The 22,688-nt window shown below is 59.1% G+C and overlaps 1 protein-coding gene across 7 annotated transcripts in view; it reads right to left on the minus strand.

Moving 5' to 3' along the window:
• Positions 1–3,105: 3,105 nt before the first annotated feature.
• Positions 3,106–22,688, minus strand: part of ILF3 (interleukin enhancer binding factor 3) — a 29,311-nt gene continuing 9,728 nt past the window's right edge. Inside the window, exons 2-20 of one of the 7 annotated variants that reach the window (XM_070059138.1) lie at positions 17,129–17,218; positions 16,267–16,496; positions 15,956–16,133; positions 13,887–14,034; positions 12,645–12,736; positions 12,179–12,274; positions 11,561–11,672; positions 11,039–11,136; positions 10,370–10,481; positions 10,169–10,279; positions 9,513–9,712; positions 9,050–9,217; positions 8,545–8,670; positions 8,280–8,456; positions 8,031–8,181; positions 7,881–7,934; positions 4,689–5,054; positions 4,107–4,235; positions 3,106–3,767 (exon numbers count right to left, since the gene is read on the minus strand). In XM_070059138.1, coding sequence (XP_069915239.1) covers positions 3,631–3,767; positions 4,107–4,235; positions 4,689–5,054; positions 7,881–7,934; positions 8,031–8,181; positions 8,280–8,456; positions 8,545–8,670; positions 9,050–9,217; positions 9,513–9,712; positions 10,169–10,279; positions 10,370–10,481; positions 11,039–11,136; positions 11,561–11,672; positions 12,179–12,274; positions 12,645–12,736; positions 13,887–14,034; positions 15,956–16,133; positions 16,267–16,496; positions 17,129–17,131 — 2,688 coding nt within the window. In that variant the 5' untranslated portion in view covers positions 17,132–17,218 and the 3' untranslated portion in view covers positions 3,106–3,630. Of the gene's footprint in view, positions 3,768–4,106; positions 4,236–4,688; positions 5,055–6,191; positions 7,506–7,880; positions 7,935–8,030; positions 8,182–8,279; positions 8,457–8,544; positions 8,683–9,049; positions 9,218–9,512; positions 9,713–10,168; positions 10,280–10,369; positions 10,482–11,038; positions 11,137–11,560; positions 11,673–12,178; positions 12,275–12,644; positions 12,737–13,886; positions 14,035–15,955; positions 16,134–16,266; positions 16,512–17,128; positions 17,219–22,688 lie in introns of those variants that run through there. The other 6 variants (XM_002723275.5, XM_051838102.2, XM_008251538.4 and 3 more) reach the window with 6 other exon arrangements.

The following is a 22,688-nucleotide window of genomic DNA, read 5'->3' on the forward strand; positions in this document are numbered from 1 at the left end:
GGAGGGGTGTGTGGAGGCATCTGTGGGAGCTCAGGAACCCAAGGCATGGTGCTGGGCTCCTGGCTTTGGCCTGACCGGAAACCATGGCTGTTGCAGCCTTTTGGGGAGTAAATCAGTCAACAGAAGCTCTCTCTTTGAAAGTCAGAGTTACAGAGAGAGGGAGGGAGAGAGGAACAGAGACCTTGTATCCACTGGTTCGCTCCCCCCATGGCCACAATGGTCAGCACGGGGACAGTTGGACGCCAGGAGTCCTTGTGCGATGTTGGGAGAGGTCAGGATGGCCGGAAAGACGCGGGCCGGGGAACGACAGCATGAGAGGATCTGGCTGGGGTCGCTGGGCTGTCTGCGGCATTTGGAGGGAAGGAACTCGGCCTGTCACCTCCAGGACAGCCGGTGGGCGGGGAGGGCGCAGCAGGGCTTCAGCCCACTCACTGCAGGGTGTTGGCGTCACTCAGCTGGAAGGGCTCAGGGGCGCCCCGCGGCCGCCCCTGGGAGCAAGGATTCAGCACAGCGGACAGCGCCGCTGACGCTGCGTGGACATGGGGAAGAGGCCAGCCTGGCCAGGGGCTGGAGCAGGACAGCGCGCCCTACGACGGGCAGCGCGCTCTGTGTGCCCAATGTGGGCAGGGCTTCAGAGCGCGTCCAATTAGAGACGTCGGGGTACCTGTAGGGCCACCCAGCCGGGGCGGAGCCAGCCCAATTAGAAAAGGCCCAGACTTCGCAGAGGCGGGGGAGCCACCCACAGGGGTGGGGCCTGCAGAGGAGCTGAGGCGTCCCCGCCACGCCCTCTGGGGGAGCAGCCCAGAGTGTCCTATTAAAAGCAGTGGCGCCTTCCCTGGAGGGTCCTCCCACAGGGGGCGGGGCCTGAGAACATGGCAGGTGGAACGCCCTCAGTCCAAAATCCGAAAAGCTAGGGGTTCTGACCCACTCCTGGACCTACACACCTCCCACAGGGCCAAGCGGGAAACTGCAGCGGGAGGCCACAGTGCATGGCGTCGGGATACACTACCGAAAGGGCTGACCGTGGCCCTGGGCATGGACCGGGCGCGGTGGGTGCGGGCAGGGCTTTGGTCCCGGGGGCTCTCAGATTCCCCGCACACGCTGTGGCGGCCCAGAGGGTGCGCCACACCAAGGACCGCAGGGTTGGCCTGCGGGAGCAGGTGTTGAGGCTGGGCACCCAGGACAGGGAGAGGTGGGACCCCTGGGGAAGCGCTGGAGGCTCGTTCCTCGGGCTCATCCCGCTGGGAGTGAGGGACGTCTCGCTGCCATTCTCACCCAGCAGGCTGTGCGGATTCAGGTGGAAGCCTGTGGGGCCTGACCTTGCCACCGTCGTGGCCGTGGCCTAGGAAGTTCTGGAAAGAACCTAGGGGCTGCCAAGGCGTCCCTCTCTGGGACCTTTCCTGCAGCACCCTGCACTTCCCCTGCCCAACAGCCGAAATTGCTTGGGCCCTGGCCACCCACGCGACAGACCTGAATGGAGTTCCCGGCTCCTGGCCTTGTCCAGGCCCGGCCCCAGGGCCACTATGGCTGTTTGAGCAGTGAACGAGAGGCTGGCTACCTAAGAGCCCTTCAGATGAACCAAGAACCCCACACCCTTCCCGCCCTCTGCATCCCGAACTTCTCCGCGGCCCACCTCCACCCCCAGCTGCCTCCACTCCCCGGTCGGTCTTGCTGGGCAGGACCTTCTGGGTGACTGGAAGCCAGCCCTTGGGTCCCAAGCTCAGTCTGTCCCCAGCGCCCAGCACCTCCTGACAGTCGCGCGGTGTCTCTGTGGATTCCCACACACGTGCACATCTGACCCAGTGACTGGCTGCCCTGTGCTGGGCTTGGCCGGCGTGGGGTCACCGGGGCAGAACACTCGGGCCAGTCTGGACCCCAGCTCAAGACTGACAGGGCTGCTGAATCCTGGCAGGAGGCAGGCCAGGCTCTGCGCCCACAGCTGTCCCCTCACCAGTCCCAGTCCCTGCAAGCCCTCCTGTCCAGCCACGTGCTGGTTTCTTCCTTCCCTGCACAGCACCCAAGCCCCACAGCAGGGAGGCGGGGAAGGTGCCCAGGCCCCCGGCACTGACCCCCACGGTCTACCCGCAGATTCCCTCCTGAACAACTGGCTGAGGCTCTGCCGACTGAACACCACCAGCCGGGAAATGGTGTCTGGGGCCAGCTGCTGCCAGCGGTTTGGAAGACCTCCTCCAGGCTGGCTTGCTGGCTTCCCGGCTTGGAGGGCCAGTGTGTCAGCGCTCCGCGTGTGCTGCTCCACGAGCAGCTCCCTGGTGCGGCAGGGTCCGAGGGTGGCAGGCTGCCTTCAGCGTCGCTCCTCACGTCGCCACCCCAGCTCAGCCTCGCCTGGGGTGGAGCCCTGGCCGCCGGGAGCCTCCCCTGTTCCAGCACAGAGCAGGCTGCAGCCAGCGCGTTGCGGGCACCAACCTTCCTGCTGCCTGCATCACGGGGAGCAAATGCCGGTCACAGATGGCGCTGCCTCCTCCTGACAGCCAGTGGTCCCCCCTTGGCCTTGGCTGGGCTTCTCCTGGGCCCACACTGTGGACACGGCGCTCCCCAGGGACTGCACTGTGCCTTGCTCACTGCATCCATGGCTTCTACCAGGAGATGCCGTGGGCTGCGCCTGCCTTTTTCAAATATTTGAAAGAGTTACAGAGAGAAACAGAGAAGAGGTATTCCACCTGCTGGTTCATGAAATGGCTGCAACTGCGGTGGCCGGGCCAGGATGAAGTCAGGAGCTCCTTCCAGGTCTCCCACGCAGGCGCAGGGACCCAAGCACCGGGGCCATCTCCCACTGCTCTCCCACAGGCAGGGGCTGCATGGGAAGTGGAGCGGCCGTACGGGATGGGATGCTGCCCCCAGCGAGGCCACGTTGTCCCATGACAGCACACCCCCAAGCAGCACGCGGTGTGCCCCAGCTCTGCCCCAGCCCTCGGAGCAGCCAGGGCCACGGCACACTGCCTGCCGCGCCCCTGCGGCCAGGGCCCAGGTGACCAGCCGACGCAGGCCTGGAACAGCCCGTCTCTGCCGTGCCCACCCGCTCTCCCTGGGGCCCAGGAACCTGCCCCTCGCGACCTGCGGGGTCAGACAGCCAGGCCTGTGACGGGCGCGGTTTTCTTCGTCTTTATTTGTCTACATTCAGCTTAATTCAGATGTCCTGCCTGAAGGATCCAGACATACAAAAACCCCACTCTTTCCCACTGGTTCTTAAAATAAAATCTTCACTTATAAAACTGAAACACTAAAGCATTAAAATACAGAAAGCTCATGAACTCACTTCACAAAAGCATGAACAGAGGCCGCATCCCTTCCGTAACTATGTAACGACAAACCGAGTTAACACGAACACCAATCGTCAATAGACAGAGGGACACTAAACTGCAGGAACTCAAAAACTCTACCGGACGAGACTGTAATGGCAACTAACGAACCACTGAAGACGCGCAGTCCCAAACACGGCTAAACACGGCTCACGGCGCGGGTCTCGGGGGACCTGCAGCACCGCACAGCACGGCAACGTGGACGGGTGGGGCGGGGCCAGGAGGGGCCGGCTGACATGTTAACTGTGATGCATAAAACTCAATCTTCCAATGGGGAGGAAGTGCAGAAGGCAGGGCTCTGCGGCCCGGGGCTTTATCTGTACTGGTAGTTCATGCTGTGGTCGGCGTTCCGGCCGTAGGCGCCCTGTGAGGACTGGTAGGAGCTGGGGGGGCCGCTGTAGTTCTGGCCGGACCCGGGGGAGTTGTAGTTGGACTGTGACGAGTATCCGCCTGAGAGAGAGAGAAGGGCGTGAGGCCCGGGCCTCGCAGCTGCCGGCCCCAGGAGGGACGCCCGTGTGCCATCTTGGGAAGCTCCCGCTGCCTTCGCTAAGGACCTTCCAGGCAACACGGGGCTCCGTGGAGTCACCCACGCCCGAGAAGCGGCCGCCCGAGCCCTCTGTCCCCACTGCAGGTCACCCGTTACCCTGTCCTGCAGAGGGTGCCACAGGTTTAGAGCCGCCGACTCCTGCTCTCGGCCTCTCCCAAAGAGCCCAGCGGCGGCCCCGCCCCCAAGCTCTCTGCTCCTGCTCCTCGGAGCACCTGCAGGGCCCCCTGCTGTCCCAGGCCCACCTTGTTTGCCTTGGTAGGAGGAGCCTCCCCCAGAACCTCCGCCGTAGCCCCCATGTGAGCCTGGGTTGTAGGACGACCCGCCTGAGCCGTAGCTGTTCCCGCCGCTTCGGCCTCCGCTCCCACTGTAGTCTGGGGAGAGAGGAATGCGCCGTGAGTTAGGGCCGGCCCCGGCCTCCACGTCTCCCGTCTGCTTCACTCCGGCACACGGCAGCGCTGCCCTCCTACCTACGCTCCACCCGAGCCCTACACGGCCAGCTGCACCCACTGTGGCCTCCTCTTCCGCTCTGCCCTCCGTGCAGCCTCCTGACCCCTGCGGGTTACTCCATGGAGAACGCCCACCTGTTCCGCCCCGCCAGGCTGGGACGGAGGCCGACAGGGAAGCAGCTTAGGCCTTCGTAGCCACTATGGTGGCTCTGGCGCTGGCCCCAAGGGTGAGCCTGCAGCCTCAGAAGAGACCTCAGCTACACCTGGCCTCGGGGAGCTGGGACCAAGGGCATCTGCCTAGCGCCACGCGCAGTGGGCCCTCCCACTCGTCCCCAGCCAGGGCTCGTGCAGAGCTAAGGGGCATGGGCGCCAACTCACTGAATTTGCTCTCGTAGTTGTAGTCGGAGCCGCCCCCGCCCCCGGGCGAGCTGTAGGAGTTGGAGTACGAGGGGTAGTTGCCTTGGCCGTGGCTGTAGCCTTTCTGCTTGCCCTGCGGGGGCCCGTAGTTGCCATACTGGCTCTGGTTGTAGGACTGCTGCTGGCCCTGGTGGGGCTGGTAGCCGGAGCCGTAGGAGGGCTTTTGCTGGCCACCGTGCGGCGGCTTCTTCCCAGGGTGTTTGGGGGGCACTGGTGAGTTGTAGTTGTCACCTTGGTAGTAGGAGCCGTAGCCGGAGGAGCCACCACCACCCCCGCCGCCGCTACCACCGGCGTTCCCAGAATGCCCTCCGTTGCTGTAGAATTGACCTAAACAGGGAGGCAGTGGGTCAGGTGGAGGACAAGGCAGGACAGGGGGGAGGGACGGGAGGGAAGGCCGTGGACGTGGGCCCTGAAGGCCACTCTGCAGCGCGCTGGCCAGAGGCAGAGACGAGGAGCAGAGCGGAGCAGCAGCTCCGCTGGTGCCACAGCCTGGCCCGGCCGGCCCAGCCTCGGCTCCACTCACCCATCAGCTGATGACAATGATCTGTGCCAAGCAGCGGCCGACAGCAGCTTTTGCAGCAGATGTCAACATTACAATGAGATGGGCTCCGAGCAGATGACACGGACGACCGATGGCTACCCAGATGTCCCCAGAGGTGACAGGAAAAGCAAAGCCCCTGAGAAGCAGCAGCGCCCCTCCCCCACTGTGCTGGGAACAGGTTTGGCAGGCACAAGCCTGGAGGCCTCCGAAACCTTCGGCTGCCCTGGGGCAGACAAAGGATAAGCAGTCCCGGTGCTATCTGTGCAAACAGCCTCGGGAGCAGACTGGCTCGGGCGGGGCTGGGCTAGGCAGGTGAGCCCCTGGAGCCCCTTCCCGTTCCCAGCATAGCTGCTGGGCACAGGGGGGACTAAGCAGGCCCCAGGAGCAGAGAATGTCCCGGCAGGCCCCGCTCTGGGTCACCGGCTGCACCCGAGCTGCCCTGCCAGAGCCTCAGGTGGATCGGGCGAAGGCTGCACACCCACCGTCACACCAGCGGGGGCAGCAGTGAGGCGGGAGGCTGGGGGCACTCTCTGGCAGAGCTGGGCAGACAGGCCCAGGCGCCCCACACAGGTGCCCGCTAGGTCCAGGGTGGGTGGGAGATCGGGAAGGCTCCCACACAGCCTGCCCTTTGGCCCCACGCTGGGCAACAGATCCCATGGGTCAGCTCCAGCTGGTTTTCTTCACGCAGCTCCCTTCCCTCCCCCACCCCCACCCCCAGACCCAGGCCCAGGCCAATCACCAAGGAGAGACATGGCCCCCAAGGCAAGAAAGCAAACATGCGGTGGCTCAGTGAGGAGACTGGGAGGATGGGGTCTTCACGCCCCTCCCACCCAGGACGCCCCGCCCTGCACAGCATCCTGCACTGAGCAGCCCACCGCCCCGCCCCTGAGGCCAGGAATGAATGAAGACGCAAGTACCCAGGCTTGTTACTTTAACATGTATTGATTAAAAAAAAATAAAGGGGAGGGAAGTTTTCAACGTCATTCAGGATAACTATTTCCTGGTATAAAAAGACATTATTCTCAAACAATAACTTTCTAAAAAAAAATACATCATGCAATCCAAGTTTTAAAAAGTTTCACTGAATGTTTCAAACCTCTGGGAACAGATCGTGTAGTAACCATGTTGCCCGGTTTTTGCCTGAATAAACGCTCAATCTTGCAAGTCCGACACAGAGGCGGGATTTGTGGCACAGACATCTGCTGGTCAGAGACAAAGCCACCGTGTCCAAGGAGGGTTCCCACGAGAAAACACGGGGCTCCACGGAGCCAGAATCACTCCAGGTGCCTCTGCACTCGGGGAAGCAGGTGGCAGCCGCGCACCCGGCACAGGGCCCTGCGGGGGGCCAGCTCCCTCGCAGAACTCAGCAGGCTCTGTGCTGGCATTTTAAAGCCTCGCTTAAAAAAAAAAAAAAAAAAAGAGAGAGAGAGACATCTAGAATTCCATGCATTTGCAGCTGTGAGTAGGACTTGCAACATCTGACGTTGTCTACCCTTTGGAGCCTGTTTCTTGCACTAGTAATGGAAGCACAGATGTGAGAGCTTTGAGAGTTCACTCTAGCTGACCAGCCACGAGTGTCCCATCCCCAGACAAGAACCCACCAGAGCATTTACAAAAGGCGGGGGACTCAGCACACAGTACAGTCCCCCACGCGTCCCCAACATGGTACATGCTCATCACAACAAAAGGAACGCCGGCTGCTGGGACTCAGACGTGGTGAATCGCTCGCATCACTGTCAAAGGCATCAACCAGGTTTGGGGATTTGTTAAAAGGTTAAAAATTCATACAAAACCTGCTGTAAATTAAGACAAAGGTAGATTAAAATGTGTCATTGTCTGTCTCTTTAAATAAAGTAATGCTTTCCATAAAAAGCAAAGGTGGGCTTTTGCCTTGATGCTGAACAACGCTGGCTCTAGAATTCTGTGCAATTCTGCACAAAAAATACATTCTCTGAGAAAACTGTTTTCCACTTATTGTGAACTTCAATATGACCAAGTTCAAAGGCAAATCACGATAAGAACTGCCATTGTCTTAAGTTCTGCAGGTAAGAGTCTCAGACAAGCTGCGGTGGAAAGCACGGTTGAGAAACCCAGTGAAGCACAGGGACACGGCACGGACACTGTGGGTTTGGAGTTGGAGGAAATTGGAGTAAAAAGTTGATTTTGTGTGCAATACTTTTAGACGCTCTAGGAAGACCCAAAATCATGATAGCCGTAGCAGTCTGTGAAAAAGTCACCTACAAAAGGGGGAGACAGAGCAGAGAGAAGAAATTAGAATTCTTTTGAAAAATGGCACAGAGCGCCACATCTGAAATGCATGTTTTAGATTTCTCTGCTCCTGTAACCCCCCAATGAAGGCTCCTTCTCAAGACAAGAGCTGTGCACTGCAGGGAAAGCGCATTCGCAGGCTGGTGCTTCCATGGCTCAAAGCAGAGAAATGTAAAATCCTGGCTCTCACGGGACCTCGTCACGCGAGCTGGGCTAACGCTCTCACACCTCATCACCGCCACAGGGGCGGGCCGCTGCGCAGCCCCCTGCGGCCACCCACTCTACCTCCGTCCCATGAGCTAGGCATAGCTGCTTCCCAAGGTGAGACAGAAACACACACTTACTGTAGCCTGCTGTCGCCGAGTTGCCTCCGTACCCATAGCTGCCGTACCCGGCGCCTGCAGAACAAGACGACAGGGTCACAGGGCGTTGCCACACGCGCCCCAGCACGCATGCAGCTGGGCACAGGCGACCGCCCAGGGGAGGGTCCTCACCAGCGTTCATGTAGCCTCCGTGGTTGGCGCCAAAGCCTCTGCCTCGCCCTCGCCCGCGGATGTTCCCTCCTCGGCCCCGGCCTCGAAGGTTGGGGGGCGGGGGCACCTCGTTGTGCATGGGGCCTCCCATGCCGAAGCCAGGGTTATGCGGCTAGACAGGAGAGAGCACAGCCGGGCTGCCGTCACCCCACCACCCCACGCGCGCCAGCCACCCGCTCCGCCGCCCAGGGCTCCAGGGCGCCGGCTCACCTTGGCAGCAAACTTTGGCCCGCCTCTGACAGGGACCGGGGCTCGCTTCTTCTTGTTGGCTTCCAGGGCGAGAGGGGCATCGGGGAAAAGCTTCTCCAGGGCTGCCAGGGCAGCGTAGGCCTTTGCCACCTTTTTGTTGGAGCCAGCACCTTGAAACTTCTGTCCGTCCACCTCCACCTGGGCAGGACACACGGCGCGTGGGGCGGTGCCTCCCCTCACTGGGCGCCCAGGCCTCCCTGGGAGTCAGCCTGTCCCTGTCACTCACCTCCATGACGAAGCGCTTGTCGTGGCTGCCCCCGGTCTCGGAGATGAGCTCGTACTTGAGGCCACGCCTCTTCTCGTTCAGCTCCATGACTGGGTTCTTGCCATGCTTAGTCAGGATCGGCCCCTGCTGTTTTACGTTCTCAGGGAAAACACAAAAGGAAACCAACAAACTCAGCTGTGGGCCCTCCAGCCCTGCTGGGCGCAGAGGCACACAAGGCCCAGGACGCCTACTGCGTGCCCCCAGCGCCCCCATCACCCGGTCTCTGCGCGCCGGCAGGACGGCCTGCAGTGCCACCCGCGCAGCCCCCGCCTCCTCTGCTGAGCGCAGGTTCTCAGACCCCACCTGGCTCTGGACAACCCCCAGCTCTAAGGCCTTCTCTGAGGCGCCCGAAAACTCCCCTGGCCTGAAGATTTACTTTGTGTGGAAAACAATGGAGGCCCCGCAGCTGCCTTGGCTCCCAGGCTGCGGGGCCACTGCCTGTACCCAGCCGTAACCAAGCCCTCACCTCGGCCGTGGCATCCGTGGGGAAGGCAGCGCTGGGGGTGGACACGGCTTCGACCACAGGGGGCGGGGCCACCACCGCAGGCTTCGACTCGGTCTCCTCGGCCGAGTCCTCCCCCTTGCTGGAGTCCCTGCCCTCAGTGCCCGTGGGCAAGCCCATGTCCTGCAACACCTGTGGACGCAGAGGAGCCGGGGTGCCCGTGAGTGAGGGCTCGCCGTGCTGGTCTCCACGACAGCCCCCGTGCCAGACCCTCCCCCAGGACGACTCAGAGGCTCCCATGTGGAGCCCAGACCTCTGAGGAGAGCTTTCCTGTGGGTTCCGCAGGCGGCCCCGGTCTCCAGCCACACGTGGGGCCCTCTCTAGGCAGTCCAGCCTCGTGTGCCGTGCCAAAGGCTGAGACCCAAAAGTCTCGGGGCTTGTGCGATTCACCCCTTCCCAAGGGGAGACCGTGATGCCAGGCACTCACCTTGACGGCCACGTGCAGCTTGGCAGTCTTCTTGGACGGCCCCGAGGCCTCAAAGGAATTGCCATCCACCTCCACGGACATGGTGAAGATGGGCGCGTGCACGGGGCCGGTCTGCGAGACCAGCTTGTACTGCAGCCCCGGCTTCAGCTGGTTCAGCCGCATCAGTGCGTTCATGGCCTGCGGTGGCTCGGCCTTCTCCTCTGGAGGGTGAGCACCAAGAGGGCTCCGGGTTAGCGTTCTTCGGCGACACGGCCCCGCCAAGGCACACTGGGTGCACCAGCCGCCTTCAGGTCTAGCCTGGCTGTCTGGGGCACACACCCCACTGAAAGGCTTTAAATCTGCAGCCAATGCGCGTCAGAGAAAAACAGGCATCTCCCAGCCTGAGGTCGAACCCTAACTCGTGCCAGGCGGATGGCCACAGAAGGTGGACAGCCGCAGAAGCCGCGCGGCTGCCAGGGCCTGCACCCTCCCGAGCGCTCCTGCGCTGCCTAGCCGCCCAGCGCCCTGCGCTCAGCCCAAGGCCCCTGGCGGGCTGTCTGAAGGCTCCAGCAGGGAGCACAGCACCGTCCGCCTCGACATCCGGCAGTGAGGGGAAAGGTCCACCCTGGCCCCGAGTGGGCCACGGACCCCGCAGCCTGAGCCGGCCCCACCCGTACCTTTCTTCTGAATCTTCTTCTTCTTTTTGCTGGGCGACTTCTCCTCCCCGTCCTCTTCCATTGGGCGCTTCATGGGGGTGATGGCATAGGTGGTGCTGGGGGGGATTTGAACTGAAACGAGATCGGGACAGAAGCCGCTGAGACACGCGGGCGACCGCAGGGCCCCGAGCCCCGGCCTCCTGGCACCTGCCGCACGCTTACCGGTGTAGTCCACGGGGTTTTCGTTCTTTGGTTTCTTGGGCAATTTGGAAGGCAGGGGGTCCATGCCCAGGACTTTATGGAGCTGGCCAAACGCTGCAAGCCGCAGTGCATGCTGGAGAAGGGGAAGAGGAGTCTGACCCAGCTGCCCTGCGCCCACGGCTAAGCTGTGTGTGCTCACTAATGCCTTCTGAGAAGGGGAGGGAGCTCTGGGTGCTGCTAATGGTCTCCCCCACAACAGCAAGGGGTCCCCCAACAGCCAGGGGCGGGCCTGACTGCTCGGGTCCAGCCTTGCTGTGGGGGCAGGCCAGCCTGTGACCACCCCCCTCGAGAGGAATACAGGAGACCCCAACCTGGGGACTGGTTGCCACACGGAGCCAGGTGGTGGGCCTGCCAGGGAAGGAGCCCTGGGCCAGTCGCAAAAACATCGCCCCGTCGTGCTCGGGTCTGAAAACAGCACGTGAGCAGGCTGAGGGGCAGACGGCGACCACACGTGGCGCCAAGGGACAGAAGCCAGGTTGGGGCTCCCTGTATCAGACACGATCCCTTCGCCTCCAGTCCCCGGCTGAGCCTACGAGCCCAGGGGCTACCCTGAGAACAGCCAGACAGGAGCTGGCAGCCAGTGAGTGCAGACTGGGCAAGGGCTCACGGCGGCAGTGGCGACGACTATACCTGCGCACTCTGTGTGATATCTTCCCGTTGCTGTCTGTCTAGATGCCCAATAGCATCAGTGGCTTCTTTTTCACAAGGGTCATAAATGCCAGAACCATCTGAAGGCAGGAAACAAGGAAGATATGCAGAGGATTATCTGTTAGCATCTCGGAAGAGTTGTGCTGGCTGAGGGAACCAGGTGCGTGCGTCCCCCCGCGCCCCATCCACACCCAGCTCTGGAAAACACACCGAGCTCGGTGACCCACTCGGCGTCCAGCCCTTGACAGAAATAATCCACATGTGTCTCAGAGCAACAAAGTCACGTGGGAGTGGGTCACCACTGCCCCCGGATCCGCCCTCCGAATCTCGGCTGCGGACCCGGCACAGGGCTGGATATGATGGTGCAGAGGGTGGTCACGTGCTTCGGCCCTAGGGGTGACGGGAGCTGCTGCTGCCCTAACCCAGTCAGTGGACCAGCGAGGGGCGGCCTCAGGGCCTCAGTCCCTGTCTCTCCCTGTAACCTGCAAAGCACAAGGCCCCAACCTGGCATCACGATGCCTGACGCCAGGCACTCCAGCACCCTCCGCAGGGCCTCGCCGGCACCCATGGGTCTGTTGGCTGTGCCGATGGACTTCTCGCACAGGAGCTCCAGAGGCTGCAAGGCAAAGAGGGACAGTGAGGTGCCGCGGGCGCGCGGGGGTGGGGGTGGGGGAGCAATGACAAGTCAGTCTGTGTGCTGGGGGCAGAGGCACTGGTCACTGGGTGCCCAGTCACGTCCAAGCCCAAGCCCTGGGACGAGGCTGAAGCCAGGACACCCAAGGAGGTGACAGGCAGGGCCAGACACAAGATCTTTCAGGCCCACAGGCCACGTTGAGGTCACAACAGAGGTACTTATGTTTGACATGTAGCCATGTTAATCCACACTAACCGCTCCTAAAGCTGTCTGGGTGAGAACAGGAGGGCTGACCCCAGGCCTTGCTTTGCTGCCTGCCCCTACCCTCACCCCTCACAGGGTCCTTGTCTCACTGCTGGCCCAACCCACAGCATGGACCACAAGCTGCCCAACCAGGGTGCACACAGGACACAGCTAGCGGGGCCAAGTTTCCTGGTTTGGGACTGGAGGTCTCTGCATCCCCTCCCCAGAGGCCACAGCTGCCTTACCCATCCTCTGAGAGGACCCCAGGTGGGCACTCGGGTGCACAGGTCCCTCAGGACCCGGATGACAATGACACAGGACTTCAGCCCGTTGGCTCTGGCCTGAAGGGAGGAAGCACAGACGGCTTTACACCAAGGCACCGCCCGAGATCCACAGCAAAGGTGACAAACACATCTCTCAGGGCTGCTTTGCCAAGGGTAAGTGGCCAGCTCTCGTGACCACCAAGTGTGTGGTTGCAGTGACAAGCCACCGCCGCACGCGGGAGAACAGTGTTACTCTTAAGGCAAAGCAGCAGCAGCCCACCTGCTCGGGCACAAGCCTGCTGGGGGCGGGGGGGGTCACATCTGCTCAGGCGCTGAGCGCCGGCACGGCCACCGTCCATGTTAAAGGAACGTTAAGGTAACAACAGGGAGCAGAGTTAAAACTGAGGAGTGCTCTATGGAAAGACAAAGAGAAGAACAAAATGCAAACCTGGAACCACTTGGCGTGGCGCAGGGACGCCAAGGCAGCAAGGCATTTCTGCCTGTCCAGAACGTCCGGGGGGTCGTTGACTGATAGCGTTTCTATTCGTGGGCGGAATAAGAAGACAAGGCACAGTTTGACCAAGGGGTTTCTGTCAGGTGGAAAGGGGGTATGGCAGCTGACTGTCCCCCACTCTGAATTCATCTCCACCCCGACCAGGGACAGACACACCAGCGTGTGTTCAACTCTGCCCTGAGGGGAAAGCATAAAAATCGGAGGCCCCTCCACAAGCAGAAACAAACCCCGGAACAAAGGTGGGGGCTGTGCTGAAAGGAGGGAGCTCCCGGGGAGGGAACGCCAGGTGGAGCCTGGCTTCTAGCAGACTGTTCCTCGCTTCCTCCCCAGCATTAGCTATGCTAACATTTTCAACAGGAAAAAAAAAACAAAACGTACGTAGAGGGGAGTGGAAATGAACTCCCTCTGTTTCCCACGGCAGCCGAGCCAAGGTGTCTGCGGCAAAAGGGACCACCTCCGCCCACCACGTGGGCCTGCCCTAGCCCCAGCCCTTGACAGAGAGAGTCCTGTTGGTCAAAGGTCCAGCGTCCCTAACTGGTCAAGTAGGAGGGCTTCAGCAGTTGGAATCGGGCCTGAGAATCGCCGGCCATCAAACAAACGAGGGCACGAGGTCGGCCTATGCTGCGGCACAACCGAGCACTTCGACTCCCTGCGCAGGCCTGGGAAGCCACACCAGGGGATGCGACCGAGGTGCAGAGATCCGATGAAAAACAGGACACCTGCTTGCGACTCTACCCAGGAGTCCGGGCTCCGCGTTCCAGCTCGCACCGGAAGAAGCGCCCAGGGAGAGGACAGAGGAGGCCGCCCTCGGTTCTGCCGCAGCACAGCCGCTTGCGTGGCTCCTGTAGCTCACGCAGATGTTGTCGGGTTGTCTCCAGCCATGGAAAAACCCCAGCGTCGCAAAGGACACACTGCATCAAGGCTAGAAAATGGCTCAACAGAGAACTACGTTCAAGTGCAATGCTCGAGAACATTCAAGATTAAGGCATCAAGAATGGTGCGCACCCTGGCAAAGTGCTACTTACTCCCAGGGCTCAAGGCCAGGGAGACGCGACCTGACAACCAGGTGGTGAAACCTCTTCAGCTGGTAAGCAAAGCGCTCTAACACTGAACCGCACATCCAAAGCGAGGAAACACCAAGTTTCCAACGTCCTGCCGGCCTGCCTCGGCCCCTACCTCCAGCTAATACTTTCTCCATCTCTTCTCTGACCACGGGGGAAGTCAGGTGGATAGTCAAGGACAATGGAGGCTCTTTTGTGTTTTTTATCACAATTGCAGCATCGTCCACAGACTGCAGGATCTCATACTTGTCTTCTGTCACGGCCTGGAAAGGAAAAGGCAACTTCAGCACCCCCCTCTGCACGGCTCCGCCAGCCCCCGGGGCAGGCAAGCACCTCGGGGGTGTGCGCCCCACTAGGGAGGGCGCCCACCTAGCCAGCCAAGTCTGCCTCTGGATACTCTAACGCAAAATGATTTCCAAGGAAAGCTCTGTAATGCTACAGGGAAGTCTGTGACTGGGGACTGGAGCGGAGGACTTCTTCCACCCTCTGGACCAATCAATTTCAGGAAGCTTGAAGGAGGCAGGCACTGTGCTAGAGGTTAAGACACCAGTGTCCACAGAGGGCCCGGCTAAGCTTCCTGCTAGTGAGGGCGTGGAGGCAGTGAGAAGGACTCCAGTGGCCTGGATTCCTGGCACTCACGGACATCGGGACTCGATGCCCAGCTCCCAGCTGCAGGCCCTGCTGGGCTGCTGCAGGCGTCTGGGACGTGACCCGACGGATGAGTTGCTCTCTCTCCAACAGAAAAACAAATGCACATATAAAAGCCAGTTCAAGCTTGGTAATTTGTAAAATGCACTTAATGGGTGCGAGAGTGGCCGGAGCGTGCACCAGACGCCATGAAGGCAGCACAGCACTCACCAGAGCGGGTGTCCAGCCCCCACCAATTCCCCGCTGGTCTGAGCGCCCACCAGACAGCGCGGAACACGCACCATGCATGGCAAAGTCTGTCCGCCTGGTGCAAGGCAGAGCACGTGCTTGCTACAAACACGTCTACAGGCGGCCATGGCAGTCTGCCTTCTGTGTTCTTCGTACCCGTTGATGACTTGAAAAAGGAAACCAAAGCTTTGCTTATTTTTTGTTGGCAGACACAAACTAAATGTCACACTGTGGAGCAGTCGATCAAAAGGAAAACCTGTACCAGGATTTCCAACCTCTGCGTGGCCGGCTCGGGCTGGGTAATTTGTGGGTGAGAGTCCCTGTTTTGGGCGTCCAAGGCACCGAGCAGCACGCGTGCCCCGCCAGGCGCTGGCAGCACGGCACTCCCGCTGGTCTCCGGATACAGTCATGTCCCATCGGGGGAGTGACTCTGACAAAATTGCTAATCTAAACTGATACCAATATTCTTTCTTTAAAGAAATGTCTCTTTATACAAGTTTTTTTCCTTAACAATATTCATACCCACTTACTTTACTTTTTTATACATAAAAGAACTATCATCAGAAAGGAAAACGCGAGGGCTTCCGCAGAAACACTCAATATCACTCTCTCTCTGCACATTTCAATTCTCTGTCCTGAACCCTACATTCACAACTCGCCAAGTCCCATGTGACAGAACGGACTTCCGGACGTGGCCGTGCACTGTTTCCTGTCTAGGAGTGAGACCTGCGTGTCCTCCTCCTTTGCCTATCCTGGACCCGGGGTGACCACATCCTGAGGACACAGCAGCCCAGCTGGGAGGCAGAGGTTCTGCTGCCTCTGAGTCTTCAGGCGGGGGTGCAGGGGCACCAACGCAGCTGGCCTGCTCTCAGCGCCACGGTCCCTAACACCCAAAGGCCAGACAGTACATGCGCCAACTCCCCGGGCCTAGCGTCTGCTGCAGCGAACACTCAGCACGTGCCAGAGGCCACCACTTACACAGCACTTCATAACGAAACGACTGATGGGTTTTCCTACATTTCTCTGTCTGTGCATGTCTGGCTCAGGGAAGAACATCTAACCACCCAACAGAGCGAGGCTTTTCTGTCCACTGGTCCACACCAACTGGTGGCACATCTGGGTGCCACTGAGGCAGCTTCCCACGGAACCTCAGGGGCCTTGGCACCCTGCCAGTCACCAGTGGAGTGACACACGCACAGCACGTGCAAGAGCAGCCTGCTTCCTGGTGCACAGCACCGACAGGGCCTCTGGGCCTCCTCCCCACATCCTGACAAGCAGCCCTGCCCCGCCCACGCCGCCGACACTCACAGCGAGCTGGATGGCCAGGTTGTCAGCCACCTTGTCCAAGAGGGCCGCCGTGGGCTTCTCCTTACAGAGCAGCACCAGCTCCAGATCCAGGTCCCCCTTGAGCAGGAGACCCTTGGCTACAAGGCCGACCCGCATGACGCCCCGCAGGGTTCTGGTCATGTGCTCCGTCTTCTGCTCCCTGTGGGGTGGGGCAAAGCACAGCTCCGTGAGGGGTCAGCTAGACCACAAGCCGGAGCCCCAGGACGAAGAGGCCGCTCTCTAGGGAGCTCTGGTCCCCAGAGAGAAGACATCCTGCTCCCACTCGGACCTACCCAGCCCCTTCTTTGTTCTCGTCCTCAGCCGGCACGTCCACGTTGTCGGCTTCAGCCTGGTCGCCGCTGCCTTTCTCCTGCTCGTCGATCCAGTCAGACACGGCTTTGAGGGCCCGCTCGGCGTGGGACACCATGTTCTGCACAGCCTCCAGCTCCTCTTGTGTCGGATAAACTGAAGAGTGCTTCGCCATCACGTGGCGATCATCGTTCACAAAAATTCGCATTGGGCGCTGGAAATGTGAAAACTAAGCTAAAAATGATGGAAAAGAGACCAGGCAGCCACCCACCATGTATCTTTTAAGCTAGAAATTGGAAGTTGTACTCTACATCCGTGTAACAGTGAGATGACCTGAACACGGCCGAGACCGGGGCCGCCCGCTCTGCGGCTCTAGACCACAGCAGACCCATGGGAGGGACCTGCCACTGCGCACAGGGCCCACTGCACATGTTTTCCTCTACACACACATGCATGATAAATTGGGCACAGTAAGCGATTAACTGCAGCTGAAAATCCATTAGAGGAACCGTAGGGAGGCAGTGCAGTGGAGCTTAGACGCATGTCTCCAGTGAGACAGAGCTGAAAGGCGTCAGGCCGTGCTGTGTGGAATGCATGAATGCTTTATCCGCGGAGTCTTCCTGTGGCGTTCGTGGATCCCGGTTGTGACGGGTGAATGACACTACAGAAAGCCACAGTGTGGATAAGCAGAACTACTGTGACTGCGCTGTTCTCATGCATATTACTGTCTAGTCTGAATAGCCTAACGAAAACCAACATAACCAAATGCTTTGGGTAAATGCTACCAGCACAAGGAAGGAAGAAAGAAAATACCATCTGTGATTTAAGAAAATAACAACTTCTTACCATTTTCACTTCTTTTCCTGTAGTGTCTGGAAATCAAGCTTTGCTTTTCAGATTGTAACAGTCCCCTGGCGTTACCAACACTTCAACTATCTACAAGACCAGAAAATCCTTTTAGTTTCACGTATTTCGTAGACGCGATGACTTTGCACTAGATACTCCGCGGGAACCGTGACCCGGCGCTGCCTGCAGAAGGGCTGTGAGCACATCAGGACTATCTCCAAGGGAGCACTGCTGGGCCAACACCCCTGAGCCGGTAACTGTGAAATTCCTTTAAAATGAACACGGTTGGTCCAAGAAGCCAGGCCCACACTCAGACAGTTTCACCTTCTACCTTTCATTTCTTCATATAAAGTGTATCAAGTTTTACACAGATCAAAAACCTAAGAAAGCAGCCAAACACTGCTACAGGTAGTCATGTCCATAAACCCTGGAGCCTGGCACAGGGGTTGAGCCACTGCTCAGAATGCCGGCAACCAACACTAGCGTGCTAGTCTGAGTCCCAGCCACTCCACTGGCAAGCCGGCTTCCCGCTAGTGCACAGTCTGGGGGGCAGCTGGTGATGGTGCCCACATGGGAGACCCGGATGGAGCTCCCAGCCCTGCTGCTGCAGGCGTCTGAGGAGTGAGGGAATCCGAGAACGGAGGCTAGCTATCATTCAAATAAATAAAAGCACTTGCAGACAATGCCCAAACTCCGCCGAGCAGAAGGTAAGAGCCTTCTGCGAAGCTAGCACCTGAAACGCCAGGCAGACACACAGCCGCAGCCGACATTCCCTGTGGCCCACCCCTGGCGAGCAGGAGACAACTCAAGTGAGTGACAAGACAGGACCAAAGTGACTGTAACTGCAATTCTGGTCTCTAAATAACATGCTGACTACAGCCCACTTGATTCCCACTCTGCACAAGCACTCTGGTCCATACTGAAACCTTCCACACAGCCAAACAGCACAATTCATCAGCCTATCATGAAACAGGCTACCCCACCCCCACTGCCCACAGCTGGCTCAAACCCCGGAAAGGCACAGGCTGCAAGGACTACCTGACGTGACTGGCCAAAACTGGAAGTTCCCACGGGCCTCAGGTTAGCCAACAACTGTAACTATGCACGGTAAAGATCCAAGGTTCGCCCTTAAGTCCTACAGATCGGGGCTGGCATACCATATGGGAGCTGGTTCAAGTCCCAGCTGCTCCACTTCCGATCCCCATCTCTGCTGTGGCCTGGGAAAGCAGCAGAAGATGGCCCAAGTGCTTGGGTCTCTGCACCAGCATGGGAAGACCCGGAGGAAGCTCCTACTCCTGGCTCAGGATCCGCACAGCTCCCGCCACTGAGGCCAACTGGGGAGCGAACCAGCAGGTGGATGTTATCCATGGAGCACCTGCAACTTGGAGGCATCACAGCTACCCTCCACGGGGAACTCTGAAAATTAAACTAGTCCCGAGGAGAGCATGTGGCATAAATCCACAGACCCTTAAAAATGTAAACCTTGGGGCCAGAACTGTGGCCCAGTGGAGTAAGCCACCGCCTTCAAGGCTAGCATCCCATATAAGCACCAGTTTTGAGTCTCGGCTGCTCCACTTCTAATCCAAGTCCCTGCTATTGCACCTGGGAAAGTGGCAGAGGATGGCCCAAGGCCATCCTGGTGGGAGACCAGTGGAGTTCCTGGCTCAGGGCCTTGGCCCTTTGGGGAATGAACCAGCAGACAGAAAATCTCCAACCTTTTCAAATAAATTAAAATCTTAAAAAAAAAAAAATTGGTGCTGACCACAAGCCCCAAGAGGATCCGCAGGACCAGGCTGCCATGAGGACTACTTACAGAGTGACCTGACGCACAGGCCAACGCACGCCCCTGCCCAGAGGAACCACGGTGCAGTGCCGCTAGGGGCGCACCACGCTGTGGCTGGGTCTGACAACGGCGTCCATCTGTGGGATGCGTGTCTCGGGTACAGCAGTGCCTGAAACCCTACGCCCGGTGTCTGCTCTAAAATCCTCCAGTGAGGGGAGGGGGAGAGCAGGAAACCGGATCAGCCATGTGGGGTCCACGTGGATCCACACCCCGCAGGCACTTTCACAAAGTTCACTAGTGCAAGCAACCTAAGAAGTAAGCCAGGGACTGGGCTACTGCATGAGACACCCACAGCCCAGAGTGCAGCGGCAGTTCAAGGCCGAGAACCTCCACATCCAACCCAGCTCCCTGCCAGTGCAGCCTGAAGCCAGTAGATGATGCCACAAGTGCCTGTGCTTGGGCACCTGCCACCCACGTGGGAGACCGGATGGAGTTCCTGGCTCCTGGCTTCAGCCTGGCCCAGCCCTGGCTGCTGTGAGCATCTTGAGAGCAAACCAGAAGATGCCTTTCAAGTAGATGAAAATAAACATTTAAAAATAAATAGGGGCCGGTGCTGTGGCGCATTAGGATAATCCTCCACCTGTGGTGCCGGCATCCTGTATGGGTGCTGATTCTAGTTCCAGCTGTTCCTCTTCCAATCTAGCTCTCTGCTTTGACCTGGGGAAGAAGTAGAAGATGGCCCTACACCCATGTGGGAGACCCGGAAGAAGCTCCTGGCTCCTGGATTTGGATCAGCACAGTTCTGGCCATTGCACAGCCATCTGCGGAGTGAATCAGTGGATAGAAGACCTCCCTTTCTCTCTCTCTGCCGCTCCTTCTCTCTCTGTATAACTGACTTTCAAATAAATAAATAAACCGTGGGGCTGGCACTCTGTAGCACAGTGGGTTAAGCTGCCAGATGCAGTGCCAGCATTCCATATGGAAGCCAGCTCGGGTCTCAGCTGCTCCACTTCTGATCCAGCTCTCTGCTATGGCATGTGAAAGCAGTGGAAGATGGCCCAAGTCCTTGGTCCCCTGCACCTGCATGGGAGACCAGGAGGAAGCTCTTGGCTCCTGGCTTCAGAGTGGCCCAGCTCTGGCTGCTACAGTCATTTGGAGAATAAACCAGTGGATGGAAGGACCTCCCCACCCCCACTGCGCGTGCCTTCTGCCTCTGCAGAACATGTCCCAGAAGAGCCAGAGTCACAGGCCAAGTCAGGAGGAGAAGGCAGGCTTGTCCCCAGGACACGGAAGTTGACCCGTGAGGGCTTCCCTGGGACACCTGGGAGTACAGAATCACAATGAGCAACTCCTCACTGATACGGAGTTTCAGAGCAGGCAAAATCAATCCCCGGAAGGAAAAACAGTGGTGGCCGCCGGGGTGATGATCAGGCTACCTCCCGACAGGCCTGGGTACCGTTATGGACAACACCACTGACCGGCACACTCAAGCTTTGCGTACTACTTGAAAAGGAAAAGATCTGTAATGAGCACTGAGCTCAGGGTACTACGCAGAGGTGAGACTACCTCTTTCTGCTACTCAACTTGAAACGCATCAGAACAGTGAAGTGAAAGAACAAGATCAGAGATGGGTTGACTCATGCATGAAACAGTCACAGCTGCACTGTCAATGCCACAGCCTGGGCTGTGTATGCAGGCTGGCACTTGCTGTAAAATAAATCCTGTGTATTGGAACGTTCACCACAGATGTTAGGAAAATCCATCTACAACTGATCCGGCGTACGTTCGGGGGAGGCGGGCAGGCATTTGGCACAGCAGTAAAGATGCTGCATGGGACGCCAGCAGCGCATGTCAGAGTGTCTGGGCCACAGCCTGGCCCTGCTCCAGACTCCAGCGGACGTGCACCTTGGGAGGCAGGTGGCGGTGGCTCAAGTAGCTAGGTGTCTGCCACCCACATAGAAGATCTTGATTAAGTTCCTTATTTCAGGGATTTGGGCAGCAAACCAGTGGGCAAAAGCTTTCTCTGACTCACAAATGTATTTTTTTGACAGAGTTAGACAGTGAGTGAGACAGAGACAGAAAGGTCTTCCTTCCATTGGTCCCCCCCCCCCCCCAAATAGCATCTACGGCCGGCGCTGCGCCGAACCGAAGCCAGGAGCCAGGTGCTTCTTCCTGGTGTCCCATGCAGGTACAGGGGCCCAAGCACTTGGGCCATCCTCCACTGCACTCCCGGGCCACAGCAGAGAGCTGGAAGGGGGCAACCAGGACTAGAACCCAGAGCCCATATGGGATGGCAGTGCCACAGGCGGAGAATTAACCAAGTGAGCCATGGCGCCAGTGCCTGTATTTTTTTATTAAAGATTTACTTATTTATTTGAAAGGCAGAGGTGGGGGGGGTATCTCCCACCAGCTGGTTCACCACCCAAATGACTGCAATGGCCAATCTGAAGCCAGGAGCTTCTTCCAGGGTTTCCACACGGGTGCAGGGGCCCAAGGACTTGGGCCATCTTCTACTGCTTTCACAGGCTATAACAGAGACCTGGTTTGGAAGTGGAGCAGCTGGAACTCGAACAGGCGCCCATATGGGATGCCGGCACTGCATGCGGTGGCTTTAACTGCTACACCACAGTGCAGGCCCCATAAATCTTTAAAAAAAAAAAAAAAAAAAAAGTTCATTTGCCTCTCTGGTCAGAGAGAGGGAAGGAGACAGAGTGCAAGGTCTTCCATCCTGGTGGTCACTCCTCAAACGGCCACAACAGCAGGAGCTGGGCCAATCTGAAACCAGGAGCCAGGAGCTGGTTCTGGGTCTCCTGTGTGGGTGCAGGGGCCCGCAGGCTCAGGCCATTCTGCTGCTTTCCCAGGCCATCAGCAGAGCTGGATTGAAGGGAAGCAGCCAGGACTCGAACCAGCACCCACATGGGGTGCTTACATGATTTTCCACCTTCCAGAGTCGAGATCTCAACCTCACACTCTGGACAGTACTGATGCAGGCCTGGCGCTCACACCCGGCTGCTACAGGATTCTGGCAGGCAGAGAGCGAGTAGTAACCCACCGTGCCACACATCCATCTGGACAGCAACGCCCTGCCTGGGGGTCTCCACCTGCTGTGTGCGCTCACTGAGCCCAGGACCGGAGACTGCCTCATTTCATCCTCCTGCACACGGTCCGTGAACAGAGGCACTGGGTCCCTGCTGACTCCGCCCAGCTCACTTGGTCTGTCTGCCCTCCTGCATCCTGGTGCCCTGGGCCCTCAGATCCAGAGGTTCTGAGGTGAGGGTCATGCCTCCTGCTCCAGGTGGAGAAAGCAAGGGAGAGTATCCATGACGCGAGCTAAACACAGCTGGCAAACACGAGCTACTGCTTCTCCGCAGGGCAGCACAGCCAGGCCGGCCGGTGTTTCTGAGAGGCCGGCCAGCGACTCACGCCAGCCTCTCGGAAGCCAGCTGCTCTGCTCTGGAATACCAGGGACTCCACCTCGGTGACCACTCCGCGGCTCTCCCAAGGAAGAGGCGAGCTCTGCTTTCCCAGGGGAATCTGGGTGAGAACACTGCCAGCGGCGAGTGCACAGCCTCCCCTACGTGCACCTCCCACGGCTCCGCCGGTGTAACCTCACAAAATCTGCACGGCTGAACAAAGCTCCCCCACAGCCGCAGCTATGATTCAGACCCGGCCACCAGTGCAGACGGCCAAGGCAGGGGGCAGGGGGCGGGGGGCGGGACGTCACACAGGGCCTCTGCAGGGCTGGGATGTTCCTGACACCAGCCCACCGGCAGCTGG

This window comes from Oryctolagus cuniculus, chromosome 16 (assembly GCF_964237555.1).
Source record: "Oryctolagus cuniculus chromosome 16, mOryCun1.1, whole genome shotgun sequence".
Taxonomy (NCBI): domain Eukaryota; kingdom Metazoa; phylum Chordata; class Mammalia; order Lagomorpha; family Leporidae; genus Oryctolagus; species Oryctolagus cuniculus.